This window comes from Salarias fasciatus, chromosome 23 (assembly GCF_902148845.1).
Source record: "Salarias fasciatus chromosome 23, fSalaFa1.1, whole genome shotgun sequence".
Lineage (NCBI taxonomy): Eukaryota > Metazoa > Chordata > Actinopteri > Blenniiformes > Blenniidae > Salarias > Salarias fasciatus.
In genome coordinates, this window is record NC_043766.1 from 3,816,012 (window position 1) to 3,833,242 (window position 17,231).

At 46.1% G+C, this 17,231-nt stretch overlaps 1 protein-coding gene across 3 annotated transcripts in view; it reads left to right on the plus strand.

Annotated features, from left to right (window-relative positions):
• Window positions 1–15,240, plus strand: part of lpp (LIM domain containing preferred translocation partner in lipoma) — a 168,461-nt gene extending 153,221 nt beyond the window's left edge. For all 3 annotated transcript variants that reach the window (XM_030083324.1, XM_030083325.1, XM_030083326.1), the window contains 3 exons: window positions 7,134–7,312; window positions 10,355–10,475; window positions 12,316–15,240. In XM_030083324.1, the coding sequence (XP_029939184.1) occupies window positions 7,134–7,312; window positions 10,355–10,475; window positions 12,316–12,444 (429 nt within the window). In that variant the 3' untranslated portion in view covers window positions 12,445–15,240. The remainder of the gene's footprint in view (window positions 1–7,133; window positions 7,313–10,354; window positions 10,476–12,315) is intronic.
• Window positions 15,241–17,231: the final 1,991 nt, after the last annotated feature.

The following is a 17,231-nucleotide window of genomic DNA, read 5'->3' on the forward strand; positions in this document are numbered from 1 at the left end:
CGGTAGGATTCAACCCTTTCCACTCACATCGAGTGAGATTAACACAGTGAAAGATGGCGGCGTGTATTCGTGACGAGGTTCCTCTCTGACGGACGTGGGTGTGTGACAGCTTCAATAGAAAATCCTGAGCTAATTGTGTTTGCTGAATTCCAATGAAAAAAATAAATAAATAAGTGAGTTGAAACTAACACACACACACACACACACACACACACACACACACACACACATAATCAAACCACCCAGATAGCAAACGGGAAGTTGCTGAGGCTGCCAGAGCAGCCAGAGGGGACGGGCAGGACGCCAGCTGTACTGGGGCTCCTGGTGATGGATGTCCTCCACAGCCAACAATGGGATATCCCCTAGTACTCCCCCAAAGCCGCCGCTGTCATTGAGAGCGGGGAGTATGGGAAACAATACAGCCAATCATGGAGGATCATGTCACTGCTCACTTCAAGTCAATGCCGTGTGAACAAAAAGTAAGTTGGTAATGCAGCCGCCATGGCGGTGATGCAGCTCTAATTAGACGTGACGGCGGCGCCGCCCACACACCTGTCAGTCCGCTCTGACGGATATCCAGGTAGTCACATCCAGAGGCTTCCAGCCAGGCCCCTCCCCCTTCCAGCCCCGATGCTACAGCATCGGCAGGTACACACACACACACACACACACACACACACACACACCCTCCCTGCTGCACCGCCCTGCTTTTACTTCTGAAACTGGCTGAAACACACGGAGGCGCTTGCTTTCTGCTGACTCCGTCATCAAATATTCATGGCTGTCTGCATTAGCTCGCTGAGTTCTAATTGAGTTCTGTATATTCAGACGTGATTAACTCGGTCTAATTCCTCAAAGGAGTGAGCCAATTAGATAGCACTTGCATGAATAGGATTTCACATCTTACTGCGTCTCCAGACTTGCCAAGACAATTACGCCAGTGTATAATTGCGCCGTACAGCGGTATTGCGAGCCCGCTAAATTTCAAGCGGGGGTCATTATTTCGTGTTACTGACCCACAGGAAAACACAGGAGTCCTGTCTCCTCCGTGCGGGTAAATTAGGAGCGCCAGTGTCGTTATTCGAGTACAGTGTTTGGACAGGAGACCAGGAGATCCATATAATGCCGGACCCTTGCGGACCTTGCTCATGTTCTCATCTTTAAGCACCCCTGCCGCCCCCGAGGAGCGGGCAGGAGAGGGGAAAATATCCGTGACCCAGTGCTGACCCACCACAATGTCACTCTAACTCATGGCATGAGAGAGCCACTGCCGGGGTCTTTGTCAGTTTCTCTCTGTAACCAGAGCAGGAAACATTGCCCAAAGTCCAGAGGGGTCACATTCTGCTGCGGAGCTGAATTTAAGGCAGAGAGGCAGAGGCAGACGAGGCCGGGCCGGCCACTTTTTTTTTTTTTTTTTTTTTTTGCCCGAGCCAGAGAGAGGAAAAGAAAGAAAGACGGGAGGAGAGGGAGAGGGATCAGGGCCCCCACTGCCACCTTTTATTCTTTGAAGAAAGGCCTGAGCCGCATGTCAGCCCTGTCGTTTCACGTTTGGCTTGATGGCGGCACGCGGCTAAAATAAGAAATCCGTGCAGCCAGATGAAGTCGCGCGGCCGAGTGTAACGGGATGCATAAGAATTCAGATCTCAGCAGACATGTGCTGCTTTATTAGTTTGTCAAAACTCTTACATGTGAAGGAAAAGCCCGGCACAGGGCTGTTGGTGAGGAAGAAGCTGAGGAGGAGGAGGAAGGAGGCCCAGGGTGCCGAGTCCCGTTCTGGTGGAGATAGAAACTTGGGACTGGAAGTTCCGGCAAAACACAATCCCGTTCTACCGCATGGCGGTCGTCCGTAGCCCGGTGTGAATTTATTATGCTGACAGACAGACTGAGGCCGACGGAGGGAGGCCGTTCCAGGTCAGAGGCACGGCGGCCACGGCGCCCTCGTCCCGACTGACTGGCGTGCGCACAGATGAGTGTCACAATCGCTCCGTCTGTGAATTATACCGCCGATAGTTTCAAGGTCAGTGATCCCTGTGAGTTAGCAAACCATTAGGAGAATCACTTTCCGCCGTGTGACATGCTCACTCACACCCACACGTAAACAGAAAAAGCACACCTCAGTCATCTGCATCCAGGCGGCAGGGAGGATTCGAGTGGGTGATTTACATAACGCGCTTATGAGCGGCGGGATTTTGCAAAGAGGGGTTGAGTCGTTTTGATACGTCTTCACATGCTGGCGACCGTTCGAGCCCGGCGCCCGGAAACCGTGCGGACAGACGGACCGATGCTCGCTGGAAAGCCGAGTTCGCGTGGAAGGTGGAGGGCTGACGGCGGCGCCGTGTCAGAGGGTTCCAGAGCAGGTCCCTGGGTGTGTGTGTGTGTGTGTGTGTGTGTGTGTGTGTGTGTGTGTGTGTGTGTGTGTGTGTGAACCTCTGATCCACCTCAGTGACCCAAACGAGCGGAAAAAAGGCGACATTCCCGCAGCCCCTCTTTTACAAATGAGCAGGCATTTAAATGATTCCGTCTCCTCCGCAGATTCCCGGTATTTTCCTCCGGCTGACACGCTCTCAACCTGCCTGGAGAATGTAAAATCACGCCCTTTTTAACCTCCCCGACCTCGCGTTAAGGTCGCTCCTCACATCCTCTCCGTTACAGTGCTTCTCGTACATTCGCCTCATTTCGCCTGACAGGAAGTGTGGCGACGAGCCTTCCCCGGGTTTCCAGAAATTAGGATTCACGCGGCAGCTCCAGTGTCTGTAAACAGTAACGTGGAGATGGTTTTTTGCCAAATCTTAACTGTTAAATATTCATGAAGAGAGCCCGGTGCCAAGTCAGCTGTGAGTGAGGTAACTGTGCCTCTTCCCTGTGAAAAGTACCGCATGTGAGAGGAGGACACACAAAGATGGCAGCTGAATAGTGAAGAGGGCTTTTTAAGTCCTGGCCTTGGTTCTGTGTCTGTCTGAGGTGGAGTACTTAAACCTCACTATGTGGAGTTGTGAGTGACTGCCGGACTAAATAGGACCAGGATTTGTCAGTAAATGGATGAACGTCCGCGGCTGACAGTCAGTTTTATTATTGGTTCGTCATAAGTTATTTTTAAATAACGGATTAGCTGTAAGTAAAGGCATCTTAAGAACTCTCTTTTTAAGGAAAGCTTTTGCTTTAAAGGTGGCAATAAAAAACTTTAGGAAGTTGATTTTTTTTTTTTTTTTATTTTGCAGTGACCACCGCTAAACTGAACTTTCCAGCTTCGGTCGGTGCCGTTTGAGCCGTATCTCCACCATATCAGTAAAACTGAGAAACGCTGAATCCGCTCTCTCGGTCAGAAACGTTGGACCCTGCTGGTCAGTTCAGATTTTATGGCGGGTCGACATTGTTTTACCTGTTGTTTGACCCACTTTGTAAGTTTCTCAGTTTGAGAAATGACAGCTTCTCCTTTTTCCTTTTTTAAACCAGGCTTTCCTACTTTAAAGGAAGTTTTGGAAAAAGGTTTATTTTTTTGTTTTTTCTGTCCTTCGTGATTGACCCATATTGAGCAATAGAAGCAGAGACGCTGCTTTTCAAGGTTCATTAATTTAGCAGACACCTTCCCCGAGGAGGAGGGAGGGTCAGTGATTTGACTCATAGTTCACCAACTAGTCCGTGTCTCTTATTCACTCTGAAGGAACGAGAAGCAGCTGCGACGGATGCTTGTTTCCAACGAGCTCTTGTTAGATATCAGTGAGCAACCTTCAGCAGGGTGTAGTTAATTCACACTGCATGGCCTGGCGCCGCCTGCTTCGTCCTGTGACAGAGAGCGAGGCAGCGAGGCAGGGAGGGAGCGAGGGGGAATCAGATCATCTGTAAATTTGGCTCGCACTCCGAGTTCAGCGTGCCAGGTCATAAATCGCGTGCGGCCTCGCTGAACCCCAGCCCGCCTCCTGTCGGAGCGACTGGGCCGTGCGAGAAAACCAGAGAACGGAAAGGTGTAAAATGCGCGCTGATGCAGTGGAAGGAGATGGGAAACAGCTTTCAACCTGGCAGCGTGCCACGGCTGATTCCCAGCTGTTTACGCCGTTTCGTCTTGCAAACAAAGAAAAGAGTGCACCTTTTTTTTTTCTCTCTCTCTCTTTTTCATTGCAGCCTCGTTTCACCTGTGGCCGTGTGTCGCACAGGAAATCAAAGTGCACACGCTTGCTGACAAGAAAATACGGCGTGCTTTCCGATGCTTGATGCTTTAAGGCTAATTGATTAATTGAGCCCTTATTCTGAACAAATCCTTTACTCGACTGCTGCGGCTGCGTTTGAAACACCGAGTTGAATCTCTACAACGTTTTAAAGTAGTTTTTAATTTCCTCGCATGAATGTCATTTGATCCAATAAAGCTGCAAATTACGAGCTGATCTGAAGTGGAAATTAGCAAAATGATCTCGCGCCATTAGCATTTTATAAAACCACAGACTCATTAGACTAAGTGATGTGGATTTTTTGTTCCCTCTGCATTTTCGCCCCTTCCCGCCGGTCTTCTGTTTAGAGGGACCTCTTCATTTCCCTGTTGAAGTGGTTTTCTTTGTCGTCATACAGCGTGTCAAACACTTGCAGCAGTCGCACCACGTGAAGCCCACGTTAGGGACTCAACTTTGTCTTTTTAAAAAGACTCACAATGAGAGGAAAACGTGAGAAAGGGGCACGATTGACTTTATAACGCAGAGCGCTCACCCCTCGGTTCAGCAAGAGGCTGTCTGACCTAAATTCACTTTACCTCATCTGCCTAGACATTTGTTTAGCCTTCTGGGCAAACACTTAGAGAAATGTATGAGGGGAAGAGAGAGAGGAAGAGAGAGGGGGAAAAAAAGAATACATATGCTTGAATACATCACATTTAGTCAAGGGAAAAAGTAAAAACCCGCACATCTGCAGACGCATACAGCCCTCTAGTGGCAAACTGCGAGCGACCTGGGTGGAGAGAGAGAGAGAGACGGATGGAAAGAAGGAAAGAAAGGAAGAAAGGCAGACAGGGGTGAGGTGGGGAGAGGAGGAGAGCAGGGAGTGATTAAAACAGAATTTCCTCAATCTGTCCGTGGAAGTTGTGCCTCGACCACAGACCCCGTTTTCACTTTCAGGTTCGCGTAAGAAATGTTACCTAATCCCCAAATTTTAGAGTCCCAGAATAAAGAGGGGGTGCCGGGCGGGAGGATGTGGGGTTGTAGTCACAAGAACAAAACAAGAAGAGGCTGAGTGGAATTGAATGAATTGAGGTCAGAGAATCTCACCATCTGAGAGAGAGAGATGGAGAGAGAGAGAGAGAGAGAAAGAGAGATTTTTTTTTTTTTTTTTTTTTGTCTTTTGAGTACTGTACTCATTACAATGGCCCCGAGGAACTACTGTGTGCTGTGAAATCATATGCTCTAGTTAAGCTAAACAAGGGCAAGGTATTCCCACATGAAGGGCAGATGAGAATAAGTAAGTAAGAAAAACCAGACGGAAGAAGGAGAAAGAGTTGTGGATGTTGTAGTGCTGTTTGGCCCTGCTATCTTACTCACATTCTCAGGTTGCAAATTTATCCACTGTCTCTCTCTCTCTCTCTCTCTCTCTCTCGCTCTCTCTCCCCCTGCTTTACCTCTACCTCTCTCTGCCCGTATGTGCGTGTGTGAGGCAACCCTCAAGGGCTCTGCGCAGCCAGCTCATTAAAGGCTTTATTCCACTTCCAGGATCGAGCACGATTGCAATATGGACATTGTTTACACACAAATGTTGCCCTGGGAGTAATGTTTATTTCTATTACCGTCTTAGAGAGGGGGGAAAAAAGAGAAAGAGAGAGTGGGGGGAAAAAAAAAGAATGCGAAGCTTGTCTGCACACATTGCTTTTCATGAAATAATGCCTCTCCAGGAGTGCTTTGAAGAAACGGCCGTTTCTCAAACTGCTTTCTTTTCTCTCTCTCTCTCTCTCTCTCTCTCTCTCTCTCTCTCTCTCTCTCTCTCTCTCTCTCTCTCTCTCTCTCTCTCTCTCCTCCCAGCCTGGAGTCGTACATCAGCTGCTCTCTCTCTCTCTCTCTCTCTCTCGCCCTCTCACCCTCGGGTGGCATACCATCATCTCGTGAGAAACGTGCTTTACAGCCTAGTTTCAATAAACTAAGCACCAAAAAAAAAGAAAAGAAAAAAAGCTTTGTCGCTCATTAGGCTATAAATGTCACAGCACGGCTCAACCAGGGGGACAGTCGGGAGTCCTTTTTTTAAAAAAAAAAAAAAAAAAAGTGGCGGGGGCCCCGGCGGTGCGTCTGGGAGGCAGCCGATGACACAGCGCAGTGTTGCTACACACCCCGAGCTGTGTTTGGAAACACTGAGGCAGCTTGCTACTACAGAGGGAGCCAATGGGAACAGCTGAACCGTGCACCCTTTAGCCCAGTCAAGCGCAGAAACGTGGGGGAAGCAGTGGAGGGTGGGGGGACAACAGAGATCCAGGAAATGCCTGAGCGCAGAGAAGATGAAGAAGAAGCAGTGGCGGCGAGCGGGCCGCACATTGATCACTGTAGCATGATGGATCCGAGCCCCCACCTCCCCTCGCCCTCCCGTCCGTAATTGCATTGCTGTTCAAAGAGGCAGTCGTTATTTATGAAATATTGAGCAGATATTAAGAAGAGAGATGCCACAGATAAGTCAGAGGCGGGCGGCCGTAACGTCCACGTCCCCCGCCGCCGCCCCCCACCCCCGCCGGGCCGGCTGCCGAGTCGCCTGGCTGCAAAAAATCTGCAGTCATCACAAAGTGGAAATATTTACTGCTCTCACTCTTGCATATGGGAGGATGGAGTGTGGGTGAGTGCAGATGAAAAATGACTGTGTTTGTCTTTCGAGAGCAGTGCTAATCAGATTCCCTCAGCTTCTGAGGCATTCGAGGACAAGCCCGAGCCAAAGGTTTCCTGAGCGCCGGGTTTATTTGGGGAATAAATGTTTCAAATCCCGAGCTGCAAACCGGCGCTCCGGATCCCTCTCGCTGGGTGATAATTTGTTATCTTAATTGTCAAAACAAGCGCTGGAAGGCCCACTGGAGGTGAATCATCAGAATCGCCACATTCATCACCAGGTTTTTTTTGTTGTTGTTGTTGTTGTTGTTGTTTAATCATGTGGGCGTCTGAGGGTTCCTCTGTTTGTCTTTGCAGAACACCCTGGAGACCTGCACCATCTGTAACAAGTCTATCATGGAGCGCATCCTGCGGGCCACTGGGAAAGCCTACCACCCTCACTGCTTCACCTGTGTGGTGTGTCACCGCAGCCTGGACGGCATCCCCTTCACCGTGGACGCCTCCAACCACATCCACTGCATCGAGGACTTCCACAAGTGTGTAATACAACTTTCAGATGAGTCAGGAGTGACACCGAGATACTGTTTTCAATGAGTCCGTTTGAAGTGAGAAAATGTTCTCCACGGTTTTCCCAACACTCGTTATCATGTATCCGTCCCTACTTGTCATCAATACTTATCATTTCATCCAAACTCAGACATGCTCCAAGTTTCCTTTATATGGTATTATTATTTCATTATTAATATTTCTACAATTTACGCTCTATGGCAGAACGTTTGTGTTTTGGGCGTTTGATCGCAGCACCCACTAGTGGCCCGACGTGAAAACTGCATCGCCTTCAGGACTTCTGTCGTTTCTGCGTAAACATCGCTCTCAGAACGCTGCTGTATAAACACGAAACATTTCTGAAACGGCAGTACTGGTGAAGTGTTGGTAAGCAGCGAACAGGCAGTGCGGAGCAGGAAACGCGCCCCTCCATGCTAGGTGGAAGGGAGGACAGAAAAAACAACCAACAACCTCAGATCAGATGCTGTGCGGCTGCAAACTAATTTTAAAAATTGAGCTTCATTCAAACTACATCAGTGTTCATGATCTTTTTAGCAGTTCCTCTTTGGGAAATTCTGCACACAGTTTCACAAGTGCCGAGGCTGCGGACACGAATTTAATCATGCATTCCTGTCATTGTGTCACACTCGGCTGATTGCGTAACCGCCACCTTACCAGAAATGTTCCTTTACTCAGTGACCAGAAAGCGAAGCAGAAATAAACAGCTGGCTCCTGGTGTGAGTGCGCGCCGTGCGGGCTTCGCGGAGTAGCTGCACTGGGCCATTGTTTAATTCCACATGACAAGTGTGACCTCCGCCGCACAGCACTTTGTGTCGAGGAACAGTCACGCCGGGGCCTCGGCTCTTTTCTCTCCCTCGCTCTCTCTTCTTGTTTATTATGGGTTTTTTTTGTTTTTTCTTTTTCCGTGAACGTGGTTCCCCAAAGCCACATGCTCCTTCCCTTCTTGATTCCCCAGACTTTAAATAAAGTGTGTGAAGGAGAAACTCGGCGTTCTTCTCCCATCCTCATCATGCTATTGTTAGACAGAGACCGTCTTCCTGCTCCAGGCGTTTCCACGGTTGCTGGTTAGAAAGTCTGTTCTGGAAACATGACTGGGGAGAGTCCCACCTGTACTCAGCACATTTAAATCCAATGGCTGCCTCTCTTATGTGCACCACTAAATGGTAAGCTTTGTTTTTCTGTGCAGTTCATTGCTGGAATTGGAATTTTGAAGAAAGTCTCTCTATCTGTGTCATATTTATAACTATGAGACCGGATGATTAGAGATTCCACGACGTCTGCAGGTAGCTTGAACGGCCCACACTGTCACGTTTTTTTTTAGGTTTTAATGACTTCTCGCTCTCAGTTTGTGTGAAAATCAATATTTGGAGGGTTTGGGACTGTTGGTCGAACAATAGCAAATTAACCTTGGGCTCTGATGTGTGTCTTTTCTTCCATCTTATATATATTTCTTTTAGTTTTTCCATTGAATAAATCAGGAAAGTGGCAGAGCCATTAATTGATAATAAAGCCACAGTTTCTCTGTGAACAGATTATATTAATAGTTTGGGATCTATGGAGGCACCGAGAGGTGGTGTCTGACCGCTGATATTTAGCCGTTGCTTTATGCGCCTTAGATAAAAGAAAAGCTTATTTTCATCACATGTAAGTTTTTTAATGTGATATATTGTATTTTATGGGCTATAAGTCACTTTCTTTTGTCGTTTGCTCGCATGTCAAAAACAGACCGACCACCTGGGACCACTGGATGTCACTTTATGGCAACAGAGTTCAGCAACAGCACAAACAACCAAAACAAAACAAAACAAAAAAAACATCCATTAGTGTTTTTAACTGATAAAGTGAACACAGTGTCTCCTCAAAGAACAAGCTAGAGAAAAGGAAGCGGTTAATCATTGGCTAAAAGCTCAACGACCAGGCCCGAGGAACAAATTCAGAGATTGATCGTTGAACAGCTGATGGCTGAGGATTCCTGACGGTGTCACAACAGATCAGCTTTTGTGCTTGTTTATAACCCCAGCAAGAAATTGCTGATAATCTGGTTAATAGACACTAGTTGTGTGTAATGATGAGTCAGTGAAACGGTTTCTCCTCTCAGGAAGTGTTGTGAAAAAACAACGGTAACGACTGATGAAGCACAAAGAGCTGAATGTGTCTAATTTAATGTGTGAAAATCTCAGTGATATAAACCTTAGTGTTATTATTATTATAATTATTATAATTATTATTATTATTATTATTATTATTATTATTATTATTATTATTATTATTATTATTATTATTATTATCACTACTACTACTATAGTTTTCTCTCTGAACGCTGCTCTGAATCAGGCCTGTGAATGAATGTTGTGGCCTCATCTGATGCCGCTGGAGATCTCCTGAAGGTTCCACATACTCAGTTGAGACAACAGTGATTGTAGAACTTTTCTTTTGGGTTTTTATGTGGGATATGTTTTCTATATGTGTACCTTATGGTAATTCAAGTGTGGATTGATTAATGGTCTGTTCACATGTTTGTAAATTAAAAGAAAAACAAACAAAAAAAAAACAGTGTGAAACAACAAGAGAGAAGGAAGTCAGCTCACAACTCCAGCTCTGTGTTTTGAGTGACTGCTGCAGTGGATTAGAGAGGAAGAAGCAGATTTGTGTTTGAAGGGTTCAAATCCCACTGCTGCCAGGCTTCATTGACCAACAGCAGCTCCCACTGCTCGTGGCGAGTTTAACCGAGAGCAGGACGGGAGGAAAGCAGAAGAATCATTTCCACTGGAGGATGTAAAGATTGTATCTTCATTTTGAACATGAAGGCAATAGATAGATGGACGATAATAATAATCCTAATAATAAATGGTTATTTATGTCGTAAAGGGAGTGAGAGGAAGTAGATGCTAAAACATTGTCTCCTCATTTTAAAGTGAGACATCAAGTTAGATCAGTAAGCTGTCAGAGTCCTCGTCCCAGTGTCACAAAGTTACTGAGCTTTTTTTCCTGTTTGTGTTTTTTTTAAACAGGAAGTTTGCTCCGCGCTGCTGTGTGTGCTCTGAGCCCATCATGCCGGCGCCGGGCCAAGAGGAGACCGTTCGCATCGTGGCTCTGGACCGTGACTTCCACGTGCAGTGTTACCGCTGCGAGGTCAGTGTGTGTGTGCGTGTGTGTGTGTGTACCAGAAGAAGCGCTCTGTTTGATTTGAGGCGCTTCCTCGTCTCCAAGTCACCTTTTCAGCCAGACAAGTGAATCATCCTCCCTCTCTTACCTGCCTCAGAAATAGCTCTCCGTCTCTCTTCTGCAAAGTTCAGCGACTCACATGGTAACCGATCAGTCCGCCGCCGCTCGCCGGGCTGACGAGCGGCACGCAGACATTACGTGCCCGGCTAAGAGAGAGGCGACGTGTCACGCTGTCAAAGAGCGGCGCCGGCGTGAGCACACAGAGCATTTGGCAGACATAAAGGTCAAAGGAAAGCAAAGCAGATTAGTTCAGCTGAAGAGGCTCAACAAGAGAAGAATTTTGTCACCGGGGAGCCTCGAGTAGATGAAGTTATAAAGCTGAGTGTGTGAGTGTGTGAGTGTGTGTGTGTGTGTGTGTGTGAACTGTTGAGTGTGAGCGAGTGTCACAGACCAGGAGCAAATAATACCCAGAGTGTTACTGCGATTCTGGATTTGTGTCACCATACATGAGCTCCGCGCTGCTTGTTAGCCTGTTAAGAGAGAAAAACACAAACACACACTTCACACTTCCTGAGAATTCATGCGCAGGCTGTGGTCGGCCGACACGGAGCCCGGCAGCCTTTCTCCGCCGCATCAGGCTTCGTCGAGCCGCGTTGAAAGACGCAAACACACTCATCACCGGGTGTTTGTGAGCCTGGTGGCGAAGAGTGCGTCCGCTCCCAGACGAGATCAATCGCCGCGCAGCTCAATAGCGGCGGTCAGCTAGCCTTCGGTTTTAGGGACAAAGTGGAGGGAAAGAAACAGGCTATTGAAAAGAACAGGCCGGGTCGATCAAGTCGCCAGAGTTCACTAAGATGTAACGCTCGAATCGGCTCGAGAGTGTCGAGAGACAAGCAGACGTTCTGTTGCTATTCACTAATTCATTACAGCTGATCACATGGAAACTCTTGAAACCCTGCAGTCGGTCCAGAAGCCCTGACGTCATGCGGTAAAGCCGCGGCGTTTTCAGAGATGCCGGCCGAGGTGCAGAAATTACAAGTGGAAGTAAAGGTAACTTGTTTTCACTTAGTGGGGACTGTATTGCGTTAAGCAACATTTTCAAGAGAAAAAATAAACTTTTGTTTGTTGTGGGTTGTTTACAGAGCAGTGCCGCTCAGCATCGCCGAAAACAACGACGACCTTTTTCAGAATGGATCCAAAACGTCGTGTAAAAGAGGAACTTTTCTGAGACAAAAATGCAAAAACGCAGTTTTCCCTGAAACAGTTGTGTAAATGGCGCTGTAGTTGGAGAGGTAGTGACACTCTGAGAGCAGAGTGGACAGAAGACAGACTCTCGGACGGATGAAGAAGCCTCAGCATCAAATGTGCAGTGTGAGGGTGAATCAGTGAAACGTTCAGGATTTGTAAACAGTGTATTAAAAAGAACGTGAACTTTATGGTACGTAAAGACACAGATATTTTCTTCTGTGAGGAACTTAAAACATTCTGCGCTGTTCTTGCTATAAACACCTTTCAAAGAAGAGACTGAAATCTGGGTTTGAGCCCGGTAATGATCAGGTGTGAAGCCGGACTGCGTCAAATCCGACCAGCTGTTTTGCTCCAGACTCACCAGCTGGCAGGAAACCGTAACACCGGCTTTTCTGCCCAGAGCCTCCCTGTTACCCGACACCGCCCCGCTTTCAAAGCGGCGGTGGATGTTTTGGTTTACGGCGTGAGCGCTCGCACCGGGGATGAGTGTGTCTTAGCGGCGAGCGTGGCTAACGACTCCGTGCTTGTGTTCTGACGGCGGGATATCTCTGTCCCGCAGGACTGCGGCTCGCTGCTCTCGGAGGGGGATAACCAGGGCTGCTATCCACTCGACGGACACGTCCTCTGCAAAAACTGTAACACCAGCCGCATCCAGGCTCTCACCGCCAAGGCCACCACTGACCTCTGAGCGGCTCGCTCACCTCCACTGTGACCAGACAGTGCTCGCTCGCTCGCTCGCTCGCTCTCTTTCTCTTTCTGTCGCAAACATCCACGGACGCCTGCATTCCTCAGCATATTCATATATATTCCTCTATATACATATAAATATTTAATTATATAAATATATATTCACCTTCTGTAGCAGGAAATAGCGTCACATCTTCACCCTCATAGGCATGATTATTCACTCAGTCACCGCAGAGAAAAGTGTGTCATTCGACTGTCAAAGAAGCAGTTCAACATTTTGCTCCCTGCTCAGGCGCTTGTGTGTGAACATAAGACAGGAGTTAGTTAGTTAGCTTAACACAGCAATTAAGAAAAGCAAAAGCAGACATTTTCATTAGCCTTTAAAAAAAGAGAGGGAGGGAGAGAGAGAGAGAGAGAGAGCTGCTTTTCAGCTGAATCTTTCATAAACCCGTGTGTTATTAGGGCTGCCAGAGAGTCGAACTCACACATTTGACTCTAAACTCAACCTTCGCTGAGCTGAAGTTAAATAAACTTCCTGTGATTTGCACTAAAATATACAGGTTCGAGTTCTATTTAGTGATATTTTACCATGTACATGTGATCTTAACTCAACTAGTATTCCCCTCATTGTTGTTCATATAGGAAATTAATTTCACAAACAGAAATGTTAGAATATTTTTTTTATCAACCAGGATCAAAAAATCACCAAAATTCTCCTTTCTTACTTACATTCCACAGGGTAAAAACCGATTAAATTGATTTCTCATCTGTGTGTGACACACACACACACACACACACACACACCTCATACCAAAAGCTGGCAGCCCTGATAACATGAGTGACCAAGCTCAGTTCCCAGCAGTGAATGGCATTTAAACGCTGAGCTGTCAGAGCTCGGAGCTCGCCACCTCGGTTTGAGACAACACAGCGGTTCAGATCACTGTGTCGAGAGTTGTCGGGACAAACCTCCCACTGAAGACGGTTAAACCTGCTCAGAGCAGCGGAGGCTAGCAGCTAGCTTTACCCCATGAAGCGCTAATAAAGTCTGACCTGCTAACAGGACGTTCAATTAGAAGCAAATGAGAAACAAAGTTCTTTGATAATCTCTCAGAAAGAGTTCGCTGGCAGCAGTGTGAGGAGGAGGAGGAGGAGGAGGAGGAGGAGTTAGCGGCTTTCATCTGCGAGGGTCACAAAATGAAGAGTTTACAGACGGTGAACTGCCTCGTTGCGTTTCTTTAATTCAACAAGGTGAAGCTAATCAGCTCACAGAAAGCCAGGAAAATAATATCCAGACAGATTTCCTAAAATGTTGAACTGTTGCTTCAAACACACCGTTTAGTAACAAACCATAACGCCCTGAACATCGTCCTTCTGGCAGGTGTGGCAGACGTGTGTGTGTGTGTGTGTGCATATACACACACGTGCCCACCTTTTTCTCCCGCTATGTGTGTTTCGACAGAACGCGTGAAATGTTTGAGGCATCATCTCTGCAGGCGTTGGGATGAATGTCCCGTACCGATGGTAGCATTAGCAGTATGTTCGGGAATCAGGATTAGTGCAGAAGCTCCAGTGTGTGAATCCACACGCAGAACGCCGATGCCGGCTCGCCAAAGAATCGAACTGAATCCACCACACTGCTTCCTGTGCTTCTTTTTGTGTGCAATCATGTGAACGTTATTTACAGGAAGACTGATCAGAACCACAGGTAATTCCCACTGTCAGCGACCAAATTCTCTATCGGCAGGTGTTGGATGCATTTACCTTTTCAACGTGTTATTTTCTTTGAACTTTCCAATTAAATGCTCTTTGATGTATCAAATCAGCAGATTATTTTCCCGTTGGCTCGAGCATTGTGAACTTCCATTCATACCAGCACAGCCTTATATTTCAGTCTAATTGCCTTTTCGTTCTTTTTTTTTTTTTTTTTTTTTTCCCTGCAGATGAGTGACTCCCCCTCATTTACCACTCCATAGATTCAATCAGTGATTGTACTGGAAGCAATCTGGCACAGATAAGGATTATAACATAGCTATGCAATTTTTTAATGTTAATTGCGTCGACACTTTAGAAGAAATTTTATGACTAAGGAAATATTTTTACCTGTACAGATGCAAGTGTCCTTATAGTAACCCTTTAATCAAGTCTATGCTGTTGGTACTGTGTGTGTGTGTGTGTGTGTGTGTGTGTGTGTGTGTGTCTCCTTGCTGTGTCGCTATTGATCGTGGCACTCATTTGTTTTGTTTCATTTTTTTTAGTGTTTATTTGATGGTTAAAGAAGGGATCAAACGAGTTTCCTAAGAACAACAGCTTTTATTGTTTGTTATATCTAAAAAGGACTGAAATTTTATAGTTTATTCTGATAGTTTAATATAAATACTGCAGCATGATTTGTAATGAGACCTCTGATAGTTGAGCTTCTGACCACAGCCTTTTCTTTGAATGTTTTCTCTCTGTCAATAGGATTGGGCCCCTTCAGGTACACTACAGAGTAGATATTGGAAAGTAAGTCCTAGTTTGATCGAAGCTGAAACTGTGTCTGGAAGTCGGTTCAATTCCATTTTGAGCACAAAAAAAAAAATTTAAAAAAATAGAGTTTTACTAAAAGTGTCCACATGACAACAGCTCAAAGCTCAAAAGGCACAAAAAAAAAAAGACTGCAAAGAAAATTCAGTACTGCAAAGTGGAGACACAATGCAGCTACAAAAGGGTATTTATCAAAAAAGAGACCAAGTACTCAATGTGAGAAAAAAAAGTTAAGGTAAAAAAAAAAAAAAAAAAAAAAATGTAAAAACTGAGACCAAAATATAATTAAGTTAAATCCATCATAAAGTTACTCTGAACCTATACAAAACAACCATAATGATAAGCAGAACAGCCACAAAGAGATACGAAACTACTGCAAAATGAGTCAAAGCAGAAAAAATAATACAAACAAAACCTCACAAAAGGAAAAAGATTGACAAACTGCTGCAAAGAAGAACAAACAAATAACTACAAACCAAATGTTGAGACGTCACGTTTGTAGAACTCTCCACAGGTTACCTTAAAAAGTCAGCACAGCGAGGCAGCAGGAGCACGTAGAAACAACAGATTATTATTTTAACCGGCTGGATTAATTTAAACTGTACCACATCACACAAGACAGACCAGCTTGAATGTGATGAAAGTTAAAAGATGAATTAAGATTAATCGAGGAGTGAAGTGCCGGATTCCCGATCCCGTTCGGAAGCTGTGTTGAATGAAGTGATCAAAGTGAGCGCGCCGCCGCCGCCGCCGCCGCCTCACGCCGCGTCTGTTGTGGCGGCAGTGTCCTCTTCCGGGAGACCGCGCTGTGATCAAGGAGCCTCTTTCAGCCGGGGTGACACTTTCTGAATAACTGTGCTAATAAGGCTAACCGCGATTCACCGCCGAGCGGGGAGCTGAAACTCCCGGGACCTTTTCCGAGGACAGACTTTACACATAAAACCGAACCAAACTTACTGAGATTTAAAGGAGCGTGTAAAGGTGAGGAGGTGGCACGCCGGTCGGACAGTTTGCGTTTGGCAGCAGACGGAAGCGGCCCTCGGTTGCCGACATGCCTGGAGCGGCGAGGGAGGCGAGGGCTGTTTCTCCAAAAGGTTACGCAACCTAAACTCCATGTCCGCGGGAATTTTTCTGTCAATATTTGGAGCGCATCACTGTAGACGTCCGGTTCATTGGTCACACTCAAAAACCCAAAACACAACGAGATGTCTGCAGTCGAGCCAGACACGGGTCCGCCGCTTGAAATGCTCATCTGTAGTGTGTCTGAAAGATACTTTTAAAAAGTCTCACAAGTGTCACGAAACTCCAGACACTACTTCAAGCTGCTTGTTTTTGTTTTTTTCTCTCTCTCTTTTTCTTTTTTTACTCATCTTTTTGGGGCATATTTGATATTTCACTTGCCCTTATACTCCTTACTTAGTGGGCAGAAACGCTAAAAAACAGTTTTAAAAGTTTTTTGGTTTTTTTTTACAGTATTTTCTCTTATGTTAATATTCTACTGAATCTGAATTTTCAATAGGATTTTTGGATAAGTTAGAATTTTGCATTTCAACATGATCAGTTTTCCTTTAGCTCAAAGAGCGAAGACAGGTTTGTACAACACCACAATACCTTTGCGGTATTGGACAGTCTGATATGTCGGTCAGCGTTATTGATCCTGCCAAGACTTTATCGACACAACTTGTTTGTCCAGCTGTTTAGAAAAACTGTTGGAAAAAATAAGCAACGTGAGTGAATGTTTTAAAGAAATATCTTAAAATCAGTGTGCCGTTCATGTAGCGTCAGCAGTTTAGCTCAGATCAGAGCAGCAGTTTCAGACTGAACAGCATTTCTTTGGGTCCGTTCACACGATAACATTTTAAAGTGAAAAAGCGAAACACTTGCTTCTTTTTGAATGTCCGTTTACTCGACAGCGATGCCCAGAGGGCGGAGTGAACGCTGCTCATGCAGGAGTGAATAATTCTTCCGCACACGCTCAGCAGATGGACAGAGAGAACGAGGTTTTCCTCCAGATTGTTGTTTCCGTGCAGACAGACACAGTTTTCAGAAATGAAAACGCAAAAAAACGACACGTTTTCACTTGAAATGTAACAATCCTGAGAGGTCTGCAGCGAGGTCTCTGTGTTATAACTGCTGAATTTCGGTTTCGGCCTCATTAGCTTTGTTTCAGCAGGTTTTCTTCAAAGTGCACCCTGGTCTGCTCCTTGCTCACAAGCGATAAGCTGTTGATGGGCCAAAGCTGTTTGAGGGTGTTTTTTTTTTTTA